The sequence below is a fragment of the Pteronotus mesoamericanus genome, unplaced genomic scaffold (genome assembly GCF_021234165.1).
Source record: "Pteronotus mesoamericanus isolate MK-2021 breed Mesoamerican mustached bat unplaced genomic scaffold, CSHL_Meso_final contig_74, whole genome shotgun sequence".
NCBI lineage: Eukaryota > Metazoa > Chordata > Mammalia > Chiroptera > Mormoopidae > Pteronotus > Pteronotus mesoamericanus.
In genome coordinates, this window is record NW_026555247.1 from 39,898,947 (window position 1) to 39,912,766 (window position 13,820).

The 13,820-nt window shown below is 38.8% G+C and overlaps 1 protein-coding gene across 1 annotated transcript in view; it reads left to right on the forward strand.

Moving 5' to 3' along the window:
- DOK6 (docking protein 6) overlaps positions 1-13,820 on the forward strand; it is a 228,901-nt gene that overhangs the window by 141,569 nt on the left and 73,512 nt on the right. The window contains exon 5 of the mRNA XM_054583889.1: positions 2,825-3,014. Coding sequence (XP_054439864.1) covers positions 2,825-3,014 — 190 coding nt within the window. The remainder of the gene's footprint in view (positions 1-2,824; positions 3,015-13,820) is intronic.

Genomic DNA, 13,820 nt, shown 5'->3' on the forward strand with positions numbered 1-13,820 from the left:
CCATATTGAAATGGTTTTTCCAATGGAAACCATGGCGAATTCAAGGAAAACAGCATGTTCTACATTACTAAGGGTCTAAATCAGTCATTCACACATAGCAAGTGCAGAAGCTTTCCTCCTGCCCTGTGATGGACTACAAAGAAGTGTTATTTACTAGATAATTGATGTGTTGCTCTCATCTGTGTGCGACCAGTTTTCTGCTCGACGACATTAGTCTTGTTTTTAATCAACTCTCAAATCCTTGGAAATTAGTCATTAGGGAAAGATGGATTTGAACATTCAAAAATTGAAAATGAAATATTTTAGGGTAATTTTTTCATAAGATGCAAGCAGTAGCATTGAAAGGAAGATCGGAGCATTCTGAACCATGGCAGGAAAAGGTTAACTTGAGTTGCTAGGTAACAAAGTGTGTGAGGACTGGGAAATTTGAAGGCTGACTGGGGAAGGGCACCACAGGTCCATTTCACCTGCATTAGGTTGCCTGGCACTGGCTTTGGAAGAACTCCTTTGGGGCAAGTCATTCAATCACTTTGTATTTGCTTGTAAATATCTAGAGCCCTCTATTGCGGAGTCTCATTAAGTTCACCTAAGTATTATTTTCCAGCTTCCTCCTGTGTCCACCTTGATGACTGTACTCTTTCCCTCTTCATTATTGCTAGGTTTTATCTGCTCACGTTAGAGCTCACAGACATCTCTGTAAGCGTGTGTTTCTTGCAGGCTTCTGCGGGTTATATGTAATGTTTCTCGTGCCATCCACGTGAAGGGCGCTCAATGTCCAGATTATATTTTTACATCTGTTTTCTTTTTTTCAAATATCAAACTGTCGGTGTGAATATCAAGGGTCAATGAGGCCTGAAGCAACAGTAAAATTGATGAATGATGTTCATTTATTTCAATACTTTGGAAGAAGTGTTGTTATTTCTTGGCATTTTGGCAATGATTCTTCGGGTGCTATCTTCAGACTCTGGAATTGATGGAAAAGAAGGAATTCAAAGGATGTTTTACTTTCTGCTTTCATAGCAGTATTTTCTTTATACATGACAGATGCCACCAACACATCATTAGTCCCAAATGTAAAAGCTGACCTTCACCCAAAGGGTCTTGACCAAAGGAAAGAAGGCTGTTTTTTAGACATTATCTGTATTCCGGAGTCACTCTGCTTGGTCCAAGTTTCATTTACACTCTTACATGAGATCATGCCCCTTGAATTCACTTCTTGTAACCCCATTGGTGTGGGAATTGTGGTGGCAATGTGAGTGATATATATGTTTAATGCTAAATGTTGATACCATACTTGGTTTCCTGTAAGAATTTTAGAATGTATGAAATATATACGTATGTCTCTTATTGAAGATAATTAATAGGACAGTGCTTTTTCTTCATTTTTCAGCTATGGAATTTATCTCATTTTGTCTTTAGGAAATGAATGTGAAATCACATACATACTACTTTTACAGGTCAATAATCTAAGTGAAAAAAAATGAAACCATTAGATTATTTCAGTCAAAAATATCTAGACACTTGATTATAAATATTGTTCATATGGTTACTAAATTTCAAGCTGTCATGGCTAAATTAGATTTAACCCATCTGGAATCTGATTTTTGGTTTTTTGCATCAATAAATCTTTATTTTGCAAACTACCTGCCCCCAAAAAGATTCTTTGTCACCCAGACAGTGCCAGCTCAGTGCAGGCAGGCGGGCAGTGTTTGCAAGCGAGGCACTCGGAAAGGTGAGGGCATGTTTCTCCCCTGCCAGTCCTTCGCCACCTGCAGCCGCACAGCTGTGTCTTTCAGTCATTCATTCAAAAGCACTGCCTGTACCGCACGCCCCACAACTAAATGCAACCTCACCAAGGCTTCTCCGCCAGTAGTTCTTAAAACGTTTGTTATCATGACTCATTATTTGTTTATAATTCCTGAAGTCTTGCAACCCATATTTATTACAGTGATATCTATTTCATTCATACAGTTAACCAACAATTATTGATCACTTACTTTAGACCAAGACTATGGTGCTCAGAATCTGGGATATTTCATAGGGCACTTTGAAGGTCATCCCATGATCTTTACTTCCTGGAACTTACAAACTAACCCCATTTTTCAAAATAAAGTGCCTGTAATGCATTTAAATGGGGGTTAAAGGCTGCAGAATTTTGTGGCAGCCTTTAAGATATACAAAAAGTTGTAAAGCCTGGTTCGGAATGATTGCCTGATTATCAGAGTTTCGACTACAAAGTATTCAGGAATGAAAGCAGTTATATAGTTTTATTTTTGCTTACCAAAACAACCACTATAGTTCTGCAGAGGGCAGTAACAAATACCTGCCGTTATCATATGCTGAGCTTGACGGAGGCTACAATGCGCTTTGAGAGCCAGTCTGAGTGTGCATTGGATACTTCACACCACAAAGGTGAAAAGGAGTAAATTCTCGCTTAAATGGAATGAGGCACTCCTCTCAGGGACTGTCTATGATACCCACTGACGATATGTGAAGAAGCAGACGGTAAGCACTGTTTGGGCTAAAACCCACTTAGCTCTTTACCCTTCTGTCTCCAGCGTACAATGTAACCATTTAATCTCCACCATAGAGAATGCAGGCAACAAAAAAAGTTGTAGAATGAGTGAGTGAATAATTCATGATTAAGGATACTTTAATTAACCCCTCCTTTCATACACCACAGGGAAAGAAAGCCGTGTTCTCCCGCGTACACCGATGTCCCCAGGGACACGGCCCCGCTTTCTGAAGGCTGTGCCGGGGCGGCCGGGCTAACCTGGGGCTGCCGTGGTCACACCTCTTCTCTCCGTTCTTTGCCTCCTTGCAGAGCGGTTCAATGTGTACCTGATGCCGACCCCAAATCTGGATATTTATGGCGAATGCACAATGCAAATCACTCATGAGAATATCTATCTCTGGGATATCCACAATGCCAAGGTCAAGCTGGTGATGTGGCCTCTCAGCTCCCTGAGGAGATACGGGCGGGACTCCACGTGGTTCACCTTTGAGTCGGGGAGGTAAGTGCTATGTGCAGCGACCAAGTGTAGGCGGGTGTGTGGCAGGCAGACTCCTGAGGGAAAGGCTCCCTCCGCCGGTCCCCAGGATGCCCATTGTGTTTATAAAAGGTACAATTCACCCAATACATAAAGAGTCTAGTTTATAATTAAAAAAATTTGTGTCAATTCTATGGTTAGGTTAATTACCCCATTCAAAATAATTTGTCTCTTAGGTTGACATCAAACCAGTTTCATAATTATTTGAATCATGCAATATATAGTTTGCAATACTATTGCAGTATTATATTTTAGTATATTTTTAGTACACTAAGATTCCCATAAAATTCAACACGGTGTTGTTGGCATTAGTTTGTGTTTTATAAGCATACAACTTTGGAAGACCGTTTTACATAAAACTGTTTAAATATTACTTTGTAGGTTTGAAATAAGCTAACGAACACCTATTTATCCAAGTATTTAGGCTAATACCATCAGTAAGTATAAATATTAATTCAGAATAACTGAACACATGTTGGCGAATCCATCATTTATGGAATGGGTAACTCAGATTGTAAACTTGGTATGCCAAGGCAAACACATCAGTTTCTTGATCATGGCATATGGCTGGAATCCACAAATGTCTGAAATGAGGGCTTGCCTCCCAATCATTATTCACAGACACGGTTTTGACAGGAGCTTCGACCAACTCATTAGTTGGTCTTACATAGCGTACTGTCTTACGCTACGACGCCTGTGTGGTGGTGTTATCATGTATCCAACACAAGACCTAGGTTTGGGGATTCTGCGTGAGAGATGTTTAATGTATCAGTGTTCACATGGGAAATGTGACTTCTTACATTCTGATAAGGAATGTGTGGTATTATAAGGTAATTACAGCAAAGTTTTGTTGCACTTGGTATAGCAATTTTAATTATGGAAGTTTCTTCTTACAAAACTCCTAAGTACTTATTCAAAGTCAGCTTCTAATAATATCCATCTAGGGCCAGGCCAGATGTCTTTTAATATCTTAAGGGAAAAGGAAGAAGACCTGAGCAGAAGTAATTATATGAGTCTGGAGCTATTTTGCACTAAGGTAACATTAAAGTCTCTACCACATTGATTTCCCTGAAAACCTCCAATCCTGTATTTACCTAGTGGCTGAGTTCACTCAGCTGTCTAGCTCTTTCTGCCTAGATATCGGCAGTGTAATTGTAATCACATTCTAGATAAGTGTTAAGGAACAAAAATTCTTATAAGAAAATGAACATTTTTAGACACATGCACTATTTTAAAAATTATATAACTATGAAAAATCATATAGTTTTGAAGGTTAGAGGTTCATGGACACAATTTATGACACAGTTTCACTGGCCTTAAAACTTAGTGTATGTGTATATAAAAAGAGAGAGTTTATTCTTCATCACTTAGCAACACTACCTCCGAGGTGCCTTTGCCTGGATCTTTCTCCTGGGTGCGCCTGTTTTCCTGTTTTTATGTGGAACAATTTAACTATCTTGCCTGTTTCCTCATTTCAGTAGGCATCTCAGGATCTTAAAAAACAAGTAATTATTTTTTTTAGCATGGTTATAAAGAAATCTCATTCCATTTATACCCATCTGCATTAGTTTTTTTTTACCTTGTTCCTTAAAATTTTGTTAGGGAGACCATAGTGATCTCCACAGGTTTTAAAACTGATATTCTCAACCAAAACATCAAATTGCTTGATGTGCAATTTGGCTTATCTGACATTCAATATTAATTGTTTCTTTCTGATCTTTATGATTTTTAACAGTTTTAAGATACATGAAAAAATATAACTATATCAGTATAGACAAAGTCCTTAATTCTCAAGGTTTTTCCGTTTGGTTTTTATTTTTGCTTGGGTTTTTTTTTTTCTTGGTTTAGAAGGTAATATTTTGTTTGATTGCCTGAAAAAACTTCTTAAAAATCAAATATCTCAATGTCTAGAAACAATGTTGACACCCACACGCCTGTATGTCCTGGGAATCAGGAAGCACTAGATTGACATCACAGCTCTGTCACTTACTAATCATTGAGCTTGCACCATTGGACCCCCTGGCCTTCAGTTCTCTTCTTTCCATCAGGAGAATTCTAATCTCTGCCTCCTAGATGTGTGTGGAGAAGTTGAGTGAGTTAGTGAATACAAAGAAGCCTGTAACACGGTACTGTCACATAGTGGGCACTGAAGAATCATGATTACCTACTCTATGTCGGAATTTATATAATGTGCCTTTTTCTAGTTTCTGAATGCAGCTTCTACTTAGGGAGGAAGAACTCCCTTCATAAAGGACTCTGCCTTGGCCAAAACATGGGAAAGGTGATGAGAGAGAAGCCAAACAGTAGCGCTTGGGAGAAGCTTGCATTCAAGTGCTGGAGAGATCATTGCAGATTCAATGTCTGGAATCAGAAGTTGATGTCTCCATCCTGAGTCAGGAATCTGAGACCAGGGGAGAATGGAAGGGTACAAGAAGGCATCAGAGCACAGACACGGGGCAAAACTGAGTGGCTGTCTCTTTACTAACGGGTGCTTGGAACAAGATTTATGAGTTAGGAGGTGCCTATTTCATTGAAGAATCAACAGATACACAAGAAATCTCTAATTTACCATGTGCAATTCTTTAGAATGAGTTTACATTCCAGTATTATTGCCTCTGGAGAAATCAGACTGTACTGTATTGAAAATCAAACTTCTTTACTGTTAAAATATTAAGGGAAAAATCTAAAGTAATCTCAGCCAAAAGCTACTGAAAATTAAAAGTGAATTTAGCAAGATTTCAGGATATAAGATCAATATATAAAAAATCAATTTTATTTTATATGTAATCTATGAATAATTGGAAGGGAGAAATTTGTAAATGCCTCAAGTTTACAAATGTCATCATGTCATCAAAATACTATATAATGTCATCAAAATACTATATAATATATAGGTTGATTTAACAAAAAATGTAATAGAACTGTACATTGAAAACTATAAAATAAGGCTGAGAGAAATTAAAGGAGACCAATCTAAATGGAGATATGTGCCACCTTCATGAATTTGAAGACCCTGTATTGTTAAGATGAAAATCCTCTCCAAATCAATTATAGATTCATTGTGTTCACAATAAAAATTCCCACTGACTTTTCTGAAGTAAATGACAAGTTGAGTCTAAAATATATATAAGACCTCAAAAGACCTAGAATAGCTCAAACAATTTGGAAAAGAACGTATCTGATGGATTTCCACTACCTGATTTTAAGATTTGCTATAAAGCTGCAATCATCCAGACAGTATGGTGTTGATGTAAGGGTAGGCCTAACAATCAATGGGAAAGAATGAAGAGTTCAAAATCAGATACCTGCCTATAGAGCCAATTTAACTTTAAATATATGCTGAGGATATTCCATATGGAAAAGAAACAGCAATGCTGGAGTGACTGGGTACCCACAGGGTGAAACATGAACTTCAGCCCTTATCTCTCTGATATGCCCTGAATTGTGTTCAGCTCCTCAAAATTCTTAATGAAGCTTTAACCCTAAATATGATGGTATTTCATGATGGGGCCTTTGGAAGATAATGCAGTTTAAATGAGGTCATAAAGATAGGACCCTCCTGAAGGGATTAATGACCTTATAAGAAAAGACACCAGAAAGCTATTCTCTCTCTCTCTCCTGCCACGTGAGGACACAGGGAGAAGATGGCCATCTATTGTACAAGTCAGGAAGAGAGTCTGTACCGGAAACCAACTAACCTGACACCTTGATCTTGGACTTCTAGCCTCCAGAATTGTGAGCAAATAAATTTCTGTTCTTTAAGCCATCCTGTGTATGGTATTTTGTTACAGCAACTAAAGCTGACCAATACACTTCACCATACCCCCCAAAATAATTCCCAAAATAATATGGGTATAGAACTAGGTAATATAAGCTGAAATTATAAAACTTACAGGAGAAACAAAATATGTTTGTAACCTTCAAACAGGCCATGATTTCTCAAGCACAAAAATTTGGACAGGTTACAAGATATACTGATAGACAATATGCTCAAGAAAAGATGCTCAACATCATTCATCACAAAGAAATGTAGATTAAAACCACAAAGAGACACCAATCCATCCTTTCCCCAACAAAACAACAACAACAACAACAACAACAGTAAAACAGCTGAGAATGTCGAGCGGAGATGGAGCAACTCTGACCCTGTCTCAACGCTGATGTGAATGAAATGGAACATCACTTCCATTAACAGTTTGGCATTTTTTTACGTATACCATATGGCAGAGCACTTTTACTACTAGATATTTACCCACCAGCCATCCAAAAACAACATATAAATACTTGTACCTGGAGGGTCAAGGCAGCTTTACTTGTAACAGTCAAAAAGTGGAAACAATCCAAACGGCCATCAATCCATTATGAGTCGATAGCTTTAGGAATAGTTGTACCACAGAATACTGTACCTACCAACGACATACAGCATGGATGAATCTCAAACCCATTATTCTAAGCAGTATGCCTGACTCCATTTGCAGAAAATTATGCAGCAGCAAAACTAATTTATAGTGACAGCAAGCAGATCAGTGGTTGCCTTCGTTTGGGGATTGGGAGAGAATGGATGGCACAGGGAAGCGTGTGAAATTGGGGAGGGGGTGAAAAATGCCCTGTATCCTGGTGTGTGTCAAAAAAAAATGGAACCATTTGCTAAATATTGGTACTGTTATATGCAAATTATACCCCAATGCTTTGAAAGTAAAAAAAAAACAAAACAAAAAACAAAAAAAAAAACAATGTGGATAAAGAAAGGAGAGGCTTTAGTATTCTTACATTCTATTTTTCATATTATTTGGATGTTTGGCCGTGATCGTTTGCTACTTTTGTGATAAAACCCTTCTTCAGGGAGATGGGCGAGCCACGAGCGTTCTGCGGGTAGGGCCTTCAAGCTGCGGGATACAACCGGCTCTTTATTCTGAAGTACAGGAAGGTCAGAAATCTGTTTTCATGAGCTAGGCAGGTTTTGAACTTTAAAATTTTTCTTTGTAAATCTCCATTATTGTTCGTACTGAGATGTTTTTAATATCTTATATTGTCTGATTAAAAACTGAATACAAACTTTCGGAAGAGAGGTTGTAAAGAAAAGCTTAAAGTCGCTTCTCCGTCTTGACATAGCTACTTTTAATATGTTGGTGTAATCTTTCCAATATATTTCAAAATCAATATAACTAAAGATATCCTATAATGTCACTTAATATTAAATTGAGAAGTAATCTCTGAGTCATTTAAAAATCAAGTTTCTAATAGCTGTATAATATCTGAACATATGGCTGCGCCATCATTAATGGAACATTAAGATGTTTCCAGATCCAACTATTAATAAATAAAGCCACACCAACCATCTGGGAGAAGATGTGCAGCGCTCTGATTATTTTCTTAGCACAACCTTTTTAATGAAGAATCGTTGGGTCAAAGGAAGTTAACAGTTTCAAGGCTCTTCACAATATAGTAAATTGCTTTCAAGGAAATGTGTCAACTCACACGTCCTCTGATGTGCAAAGAATGCTCTTCATGACCGCATGGCCACAAACATTAAAATGATGATTTAAGACATTTCTGTTTTGATAGAGGACTTTGATATTTCATTGTTTTTTGTCTTTTGTTTCTTTTTATGATTGCAGGCTTGTCCTTGTGTATACTGTTCCCTTGTATGTTTTCCTTCACTGAATTTTGGGGCGGGAGGGTTGCCCATTAATAACTGGGCTAGTGACCATTTTTTGTGCATCTATTTTATAAATTCCCGACCACCTCACTCTGGTTAAAGGGAGCTAAGGGCGGAAGGTCTCACCCATGCTTGTTGCATAGACATAGGAGCTCTTTGCACAGGTACATCATTTGGTAGCAGTTTTTAGCCACTTTTTTATATTTACTGCATGTACTATAAAGTAATAAAATTGCATATATCAAAATACTTTATTTCACTGATAGGTTTATTCAATTGCATTGTTAAATTCTACTCTAATGCTAAAATATAAACATGAACAGTAGGCCTAGATCTAGATCATTCTTCACAGAGGAACACAGTTCACACAGCCTCACAATCGCAGTCACACACCGTGAGCCTCAGCAAGTCCGTGCCCAGAGCGAGGACCAAGGAGAGTAAGGACCAGCAATCGCGCAGCTGGGGTCTCCCTCCAGGGAGCGTGGTGGGAGGGAGATGAATTCACAGTCGCCCGCCAGTTTAGAGCACAACCGCTCCATTACTAGAATGATGGTACATTTGCATTTTAAGAGCATAAAAAAGAAAACAATTTGCCATGTGAGCTTATTTGCTAAAAAAGTCAAAACAGAGAAACATACCTGCAGAAGAAGTCATAGGATTCATGATTAATGTACCATTTTATCCTGTGAAAGACAAAACTACTTTTTACCTGCTGATGGGGCATTTTCAGTTTATGTCATCTCTTAAATATTGGAAGCAAACATCAGGATGAGTTCAAATGCCTGAGTAACAGAATTCAATTGAGCCCAAAATCCCTTTTATAAAGTTATTGTTCAACACATATTGTTGAACTTCCCTATTCAGCACAAAGCTTAATATAACAAAACCGGTGCTTAAAATACATGTCTTACTAACAACTTTGATAATACCATCTCTTCTTAGAAGTCTGGAAAAAACCTGGTTACATATTTTTAACAGTTGGAAATGTAAAACAGTGCTGAAATATTATGATACGATTTCTATAGGATGATGGCTAATGAAAGCAACCATATGCGCTGCAATCAAGGATTCTATGATGTTATAGGTCTGCTTAATTTATCCCTAAACCTTTTTTGTTCACAAATGCAGGGAGAAATTCTTTCTTCTCTAATTCATGACCAGTTAGTTAAAATGAAAGGTGAGAGGGAAAGTTATTAAATGTGATATCAAAGCATAATTTAAAAAAAAAAAGACAAATTAGACTGTATCAAAATTTAAAACTTGTCTCTGCCAAAGACATTTTTAAGGGAATGAAGAAACAAGACACAGATCTAGAAAAATTATTTGGAAGTCACATATTCAACTAAGTACTTGTATCCTAAATATATAAAGAACTTCAAAACTCAACAATAAAAAAAAAATACCACCCAGTTTTAAAAATAGGCAAAAGATTTGAGCAGACACTTGCCAAAAAAGATATATGATTGGCCAATAATCACAAGGATGTCAAACCTCATTAGTCACTAGGGAAATGTAAATTAAAACAACAAGGAGATACAACTATATACCTATTAGAATAGCTAAAATTAAAAAGAAAAATATGACAATACCAAGTACTGACAAGGATGTATAGCAAATGGAACTCTCACATAATTTTGGTGGGATAGCCATTTTGGAGTACAATTTTAGCATTTTTTAAATAAACTTAAACACATACACTTAACATATAACCCAGCAATCCTGCTCCTAGGTATTTTGTCAGTAAAAATAAAAATATATGCTCATTAAAAAATCCTGTACATGAATGTTCACAATAATTTTATCATCATAGCCAAAAACTAGACAAACCAAATGTCCTTCGTTGAGTGGATAAGCAAGTTACGGTGAGTCCGTAAATAGAGTGCTAGTCAGCAGTGAGAAGGAGCAAATGACTGATACACACAATGGGTTGGATGTATTGCAAATGCATTGTTCCAAGAGAAAGAAGCCAGATCCAAGACAACAGACTCTGTGGCCCCAATTACATTAAATTCTGGAAAAAGGAAAACTACAGACAGAGAAAATAGGCCAACAATTGCCTAAGGGTGAGGTATGGGGAGGAATTGACTACAAAACCACAACACAAGGGAAATTCGGCGGATAATGGAACTCTTTATCTTGATTTCATGGTGGCAGATACGAAATTCTATACATTTGTCAAAACCCAGATAACTGTATAGGACAAGGGCTGGATGTTGTTATATGTAAAATTTTAAACTTAAAAATACATCTTTAAAAAGTAAAGAGCTTTACATATATAGTTAATTGATTTTTGACAAAGATGCTGAGACCATTCAACGGGGAAAGCATAGTCCTTTCAGAAAAATGGCGCTGGAAAAAGTATGTCCACATGCAAAAGAAGGAAGTTGGCCCATTAAATATCACCATATGCAAAAACTAACTCAAAATGGATGAAAGACCTAAAAGCAATACCTACGGCTATAAAACTCTAAGAAGAAATGGGATAAAAGCTTCACAACGTGGGCTCTGTCAGAGATTTCTTGGATATGACAGCAAAGGCACAAGCAACAATAGAAAAAGTAGATTAACTGAACTTAATGAAAATGTAAAGAATTTGTGCATCCAACGACAATATCGGCAGCAAAAAGGCAACTTACAGGATGGGAGGAAGTATTTACAAATAGCATATCAGATAAGGAATTAATATTTAGACTACCTAGTGAATTTCTAAAACTCAGCAGCCAAAAAACAAACAGCCCAATTAAAAAATGAGGAAAAGACTTAAGTAGACATTTCTCCAAAGAAAAGATTCAAAAGGTCCATAAGTACATGAAAAGATGCTCAATGTCACTAATCCTTTGGGAAATGCTAATCAGAACTGCAATGAGATACCACCTCACATCCATCAGGAGGGCTACTATCAAAATAAAACAGAAAATACTAAATGTTGAGGAGGATGTGGAAAAATTGGAATCCTGTGCTCTGGGGTAGGAAGGTGAAGAGGCAGGACCCTGGGAAACGGATATAGTGATTTTTCTTAACAACCGTAACAACAACAAACTGAGAACATGCAAGCAAAAAAGAAAGGGATTTGCAAAATTCAAAACCTTGTCAAACTGGAAAGGATAAATAGGTTGAGTTACCAAAGAGTAGGAGAAAAAAATAAGAAAATCATTAAGTGACAAGAGCAAGTTAAACCAGCTTCAAGGAAAGAAAAAAAAAAAAAAGCAGATTAAGTGTCCTTTGGACTGATTAAAGCATGACCAGGCGAAAAGCAGTTTAAGGGTATGGTGCCTGGTGTAATCTTTTAATTAGATAAAAATGACCCGTGGTAAAGAACTGAATGTGCTCCTACACAACTTGATAAAGTCAAGATAGCAACTGTAAATGAAAAGAAAGAGTTTCAGGGAAGGAGAAATATTACCGCAACTCTCAGGAGCATGTGTTCAAAAACACTCCAAAAAGGCCATGTTGCCTTTGGTCCATGGACTCAACTGGAATTAAATATACTACCACCGGAAAGTATATTGGCAGACTTCTACAGAGGGCAAAAAAACATAAGCCCTGAAGTGTTTATGACTTTTTAAGACTCGAAAATAATCAGATCCCTCACATACACATTGCAGGGCAGAGAAATGTGCTAAGCCTCAAGGGGAATACTTGCCCAACGCCCACTTCAGATATGGCCGAGAAGCAGGATAGAGAATCTTCCCAGGGGGCAGAGAGCAGAGCCCAGCAGGGTAAAAGACAAGCCAGTTCCTCCCCAAGAGCAGAAGGCAGTCCAGGATCAACATTAACCAGCAGAGTAAGGAGCCTCGTCCTCTCTAGCAAACCACGTTCAAAATGGTGAGGGCCAGTCCTGCCTGCCGTGTCTCCCATTCCTTCTTTGCTTGAAGGGGAGCATTTGCTTTGATGGTCGTCTTTCTGATCCTCTTCATTCATTCCCCATTAGGTCGGGGTGGGCGGAGACGGAAAATTTCTCTTTAGATCATGTCTGGACTGGTGTAGACACTATTGCACCTCACCAAGGTTCCGGACTTGGAGCTACACTCAGTGGCGGGGTGGATTGCTTTTGAGTTCATCCCCCTTCGGGAAGGACGGCAGTGTGTAGAAAGCAGGGTGGAAAGGCATCCTGGCTGGCCCGCAGCCGGGACAGGGGCAGAGCCGCCACGCCTGTCAGAGTCCACCTACTTACTGCCCCTCGCAGACAGCTGGGGCCACGTGAGACACTGCTCCGCGCACGGGGCCACTCATGGAAGAAGTAACGTGCATTCCCTCTGTGCTGAAGTGTTTAAATGCCTGGCATTCGTCCGTGGGGACTGCCCTAACAAAATGCCGCAGACCGGGTGGCTTCAGCAGCAGAAGTGTAAGTGCGCGCTGTCTCACAGCTCTGGAGGCTCAAAAGCCCAAGAACATGGTGCCGGCTGAAAAGGCTCCCTGCGAGCGCTCTTTGCCTGGCTTGCAGACTTTCCACTGCGTCCTCACATGGGGGAAAGGGGAGAAGTGTTAAGCCTTTATGGCCGCTCTTCTCATAAGGACGCTAACCCTAGTGGCTCAGAGCCCCACCTTTATGACCTCATTTAGCCTGATTAGCTCCAGAAATGCCCTATCTCCACATGCAGCCACATTGGGGGCTGAGGCTACAATACATGAATTGGGGAGCGGGGTGCACAATTCATTCCCGAACATGCCTGTTGGAGCACTTCCCAGCCCTGTGCCTGCTATGGCAACTGCCATGGCCTGGTGGTACGATGTGTGAGCCACGGGATTGCAGCAGCCTATGGTTCGGAATCCAGCTGTCCTGCTGATTGGCCCCGACTTCCATCAGAGAAGCTTCAGTGAGAAAGAAATCTTGGTTATGTTAAGCTGTTGAGAGCTGGAGTTAGCATTATTTTATTTTTTAAATTACAAACATAACCTATTAAACCATATGACCCTCCTGTGATTTCAGTACCCACTCACTAAATGAATATCTTCCTGTTATTGTACAATTCCTACATTATATTCTAATCCTTGGTTGGTCTGTCTTTCCAAGTACCCTCTGGGCTCACTGAGGACAGGGATTATATTTTAGCTATCTCTGTTTCTCTAATTCTTATCAGGCAATTGGCAAATGATTGAAAGCACCCTGG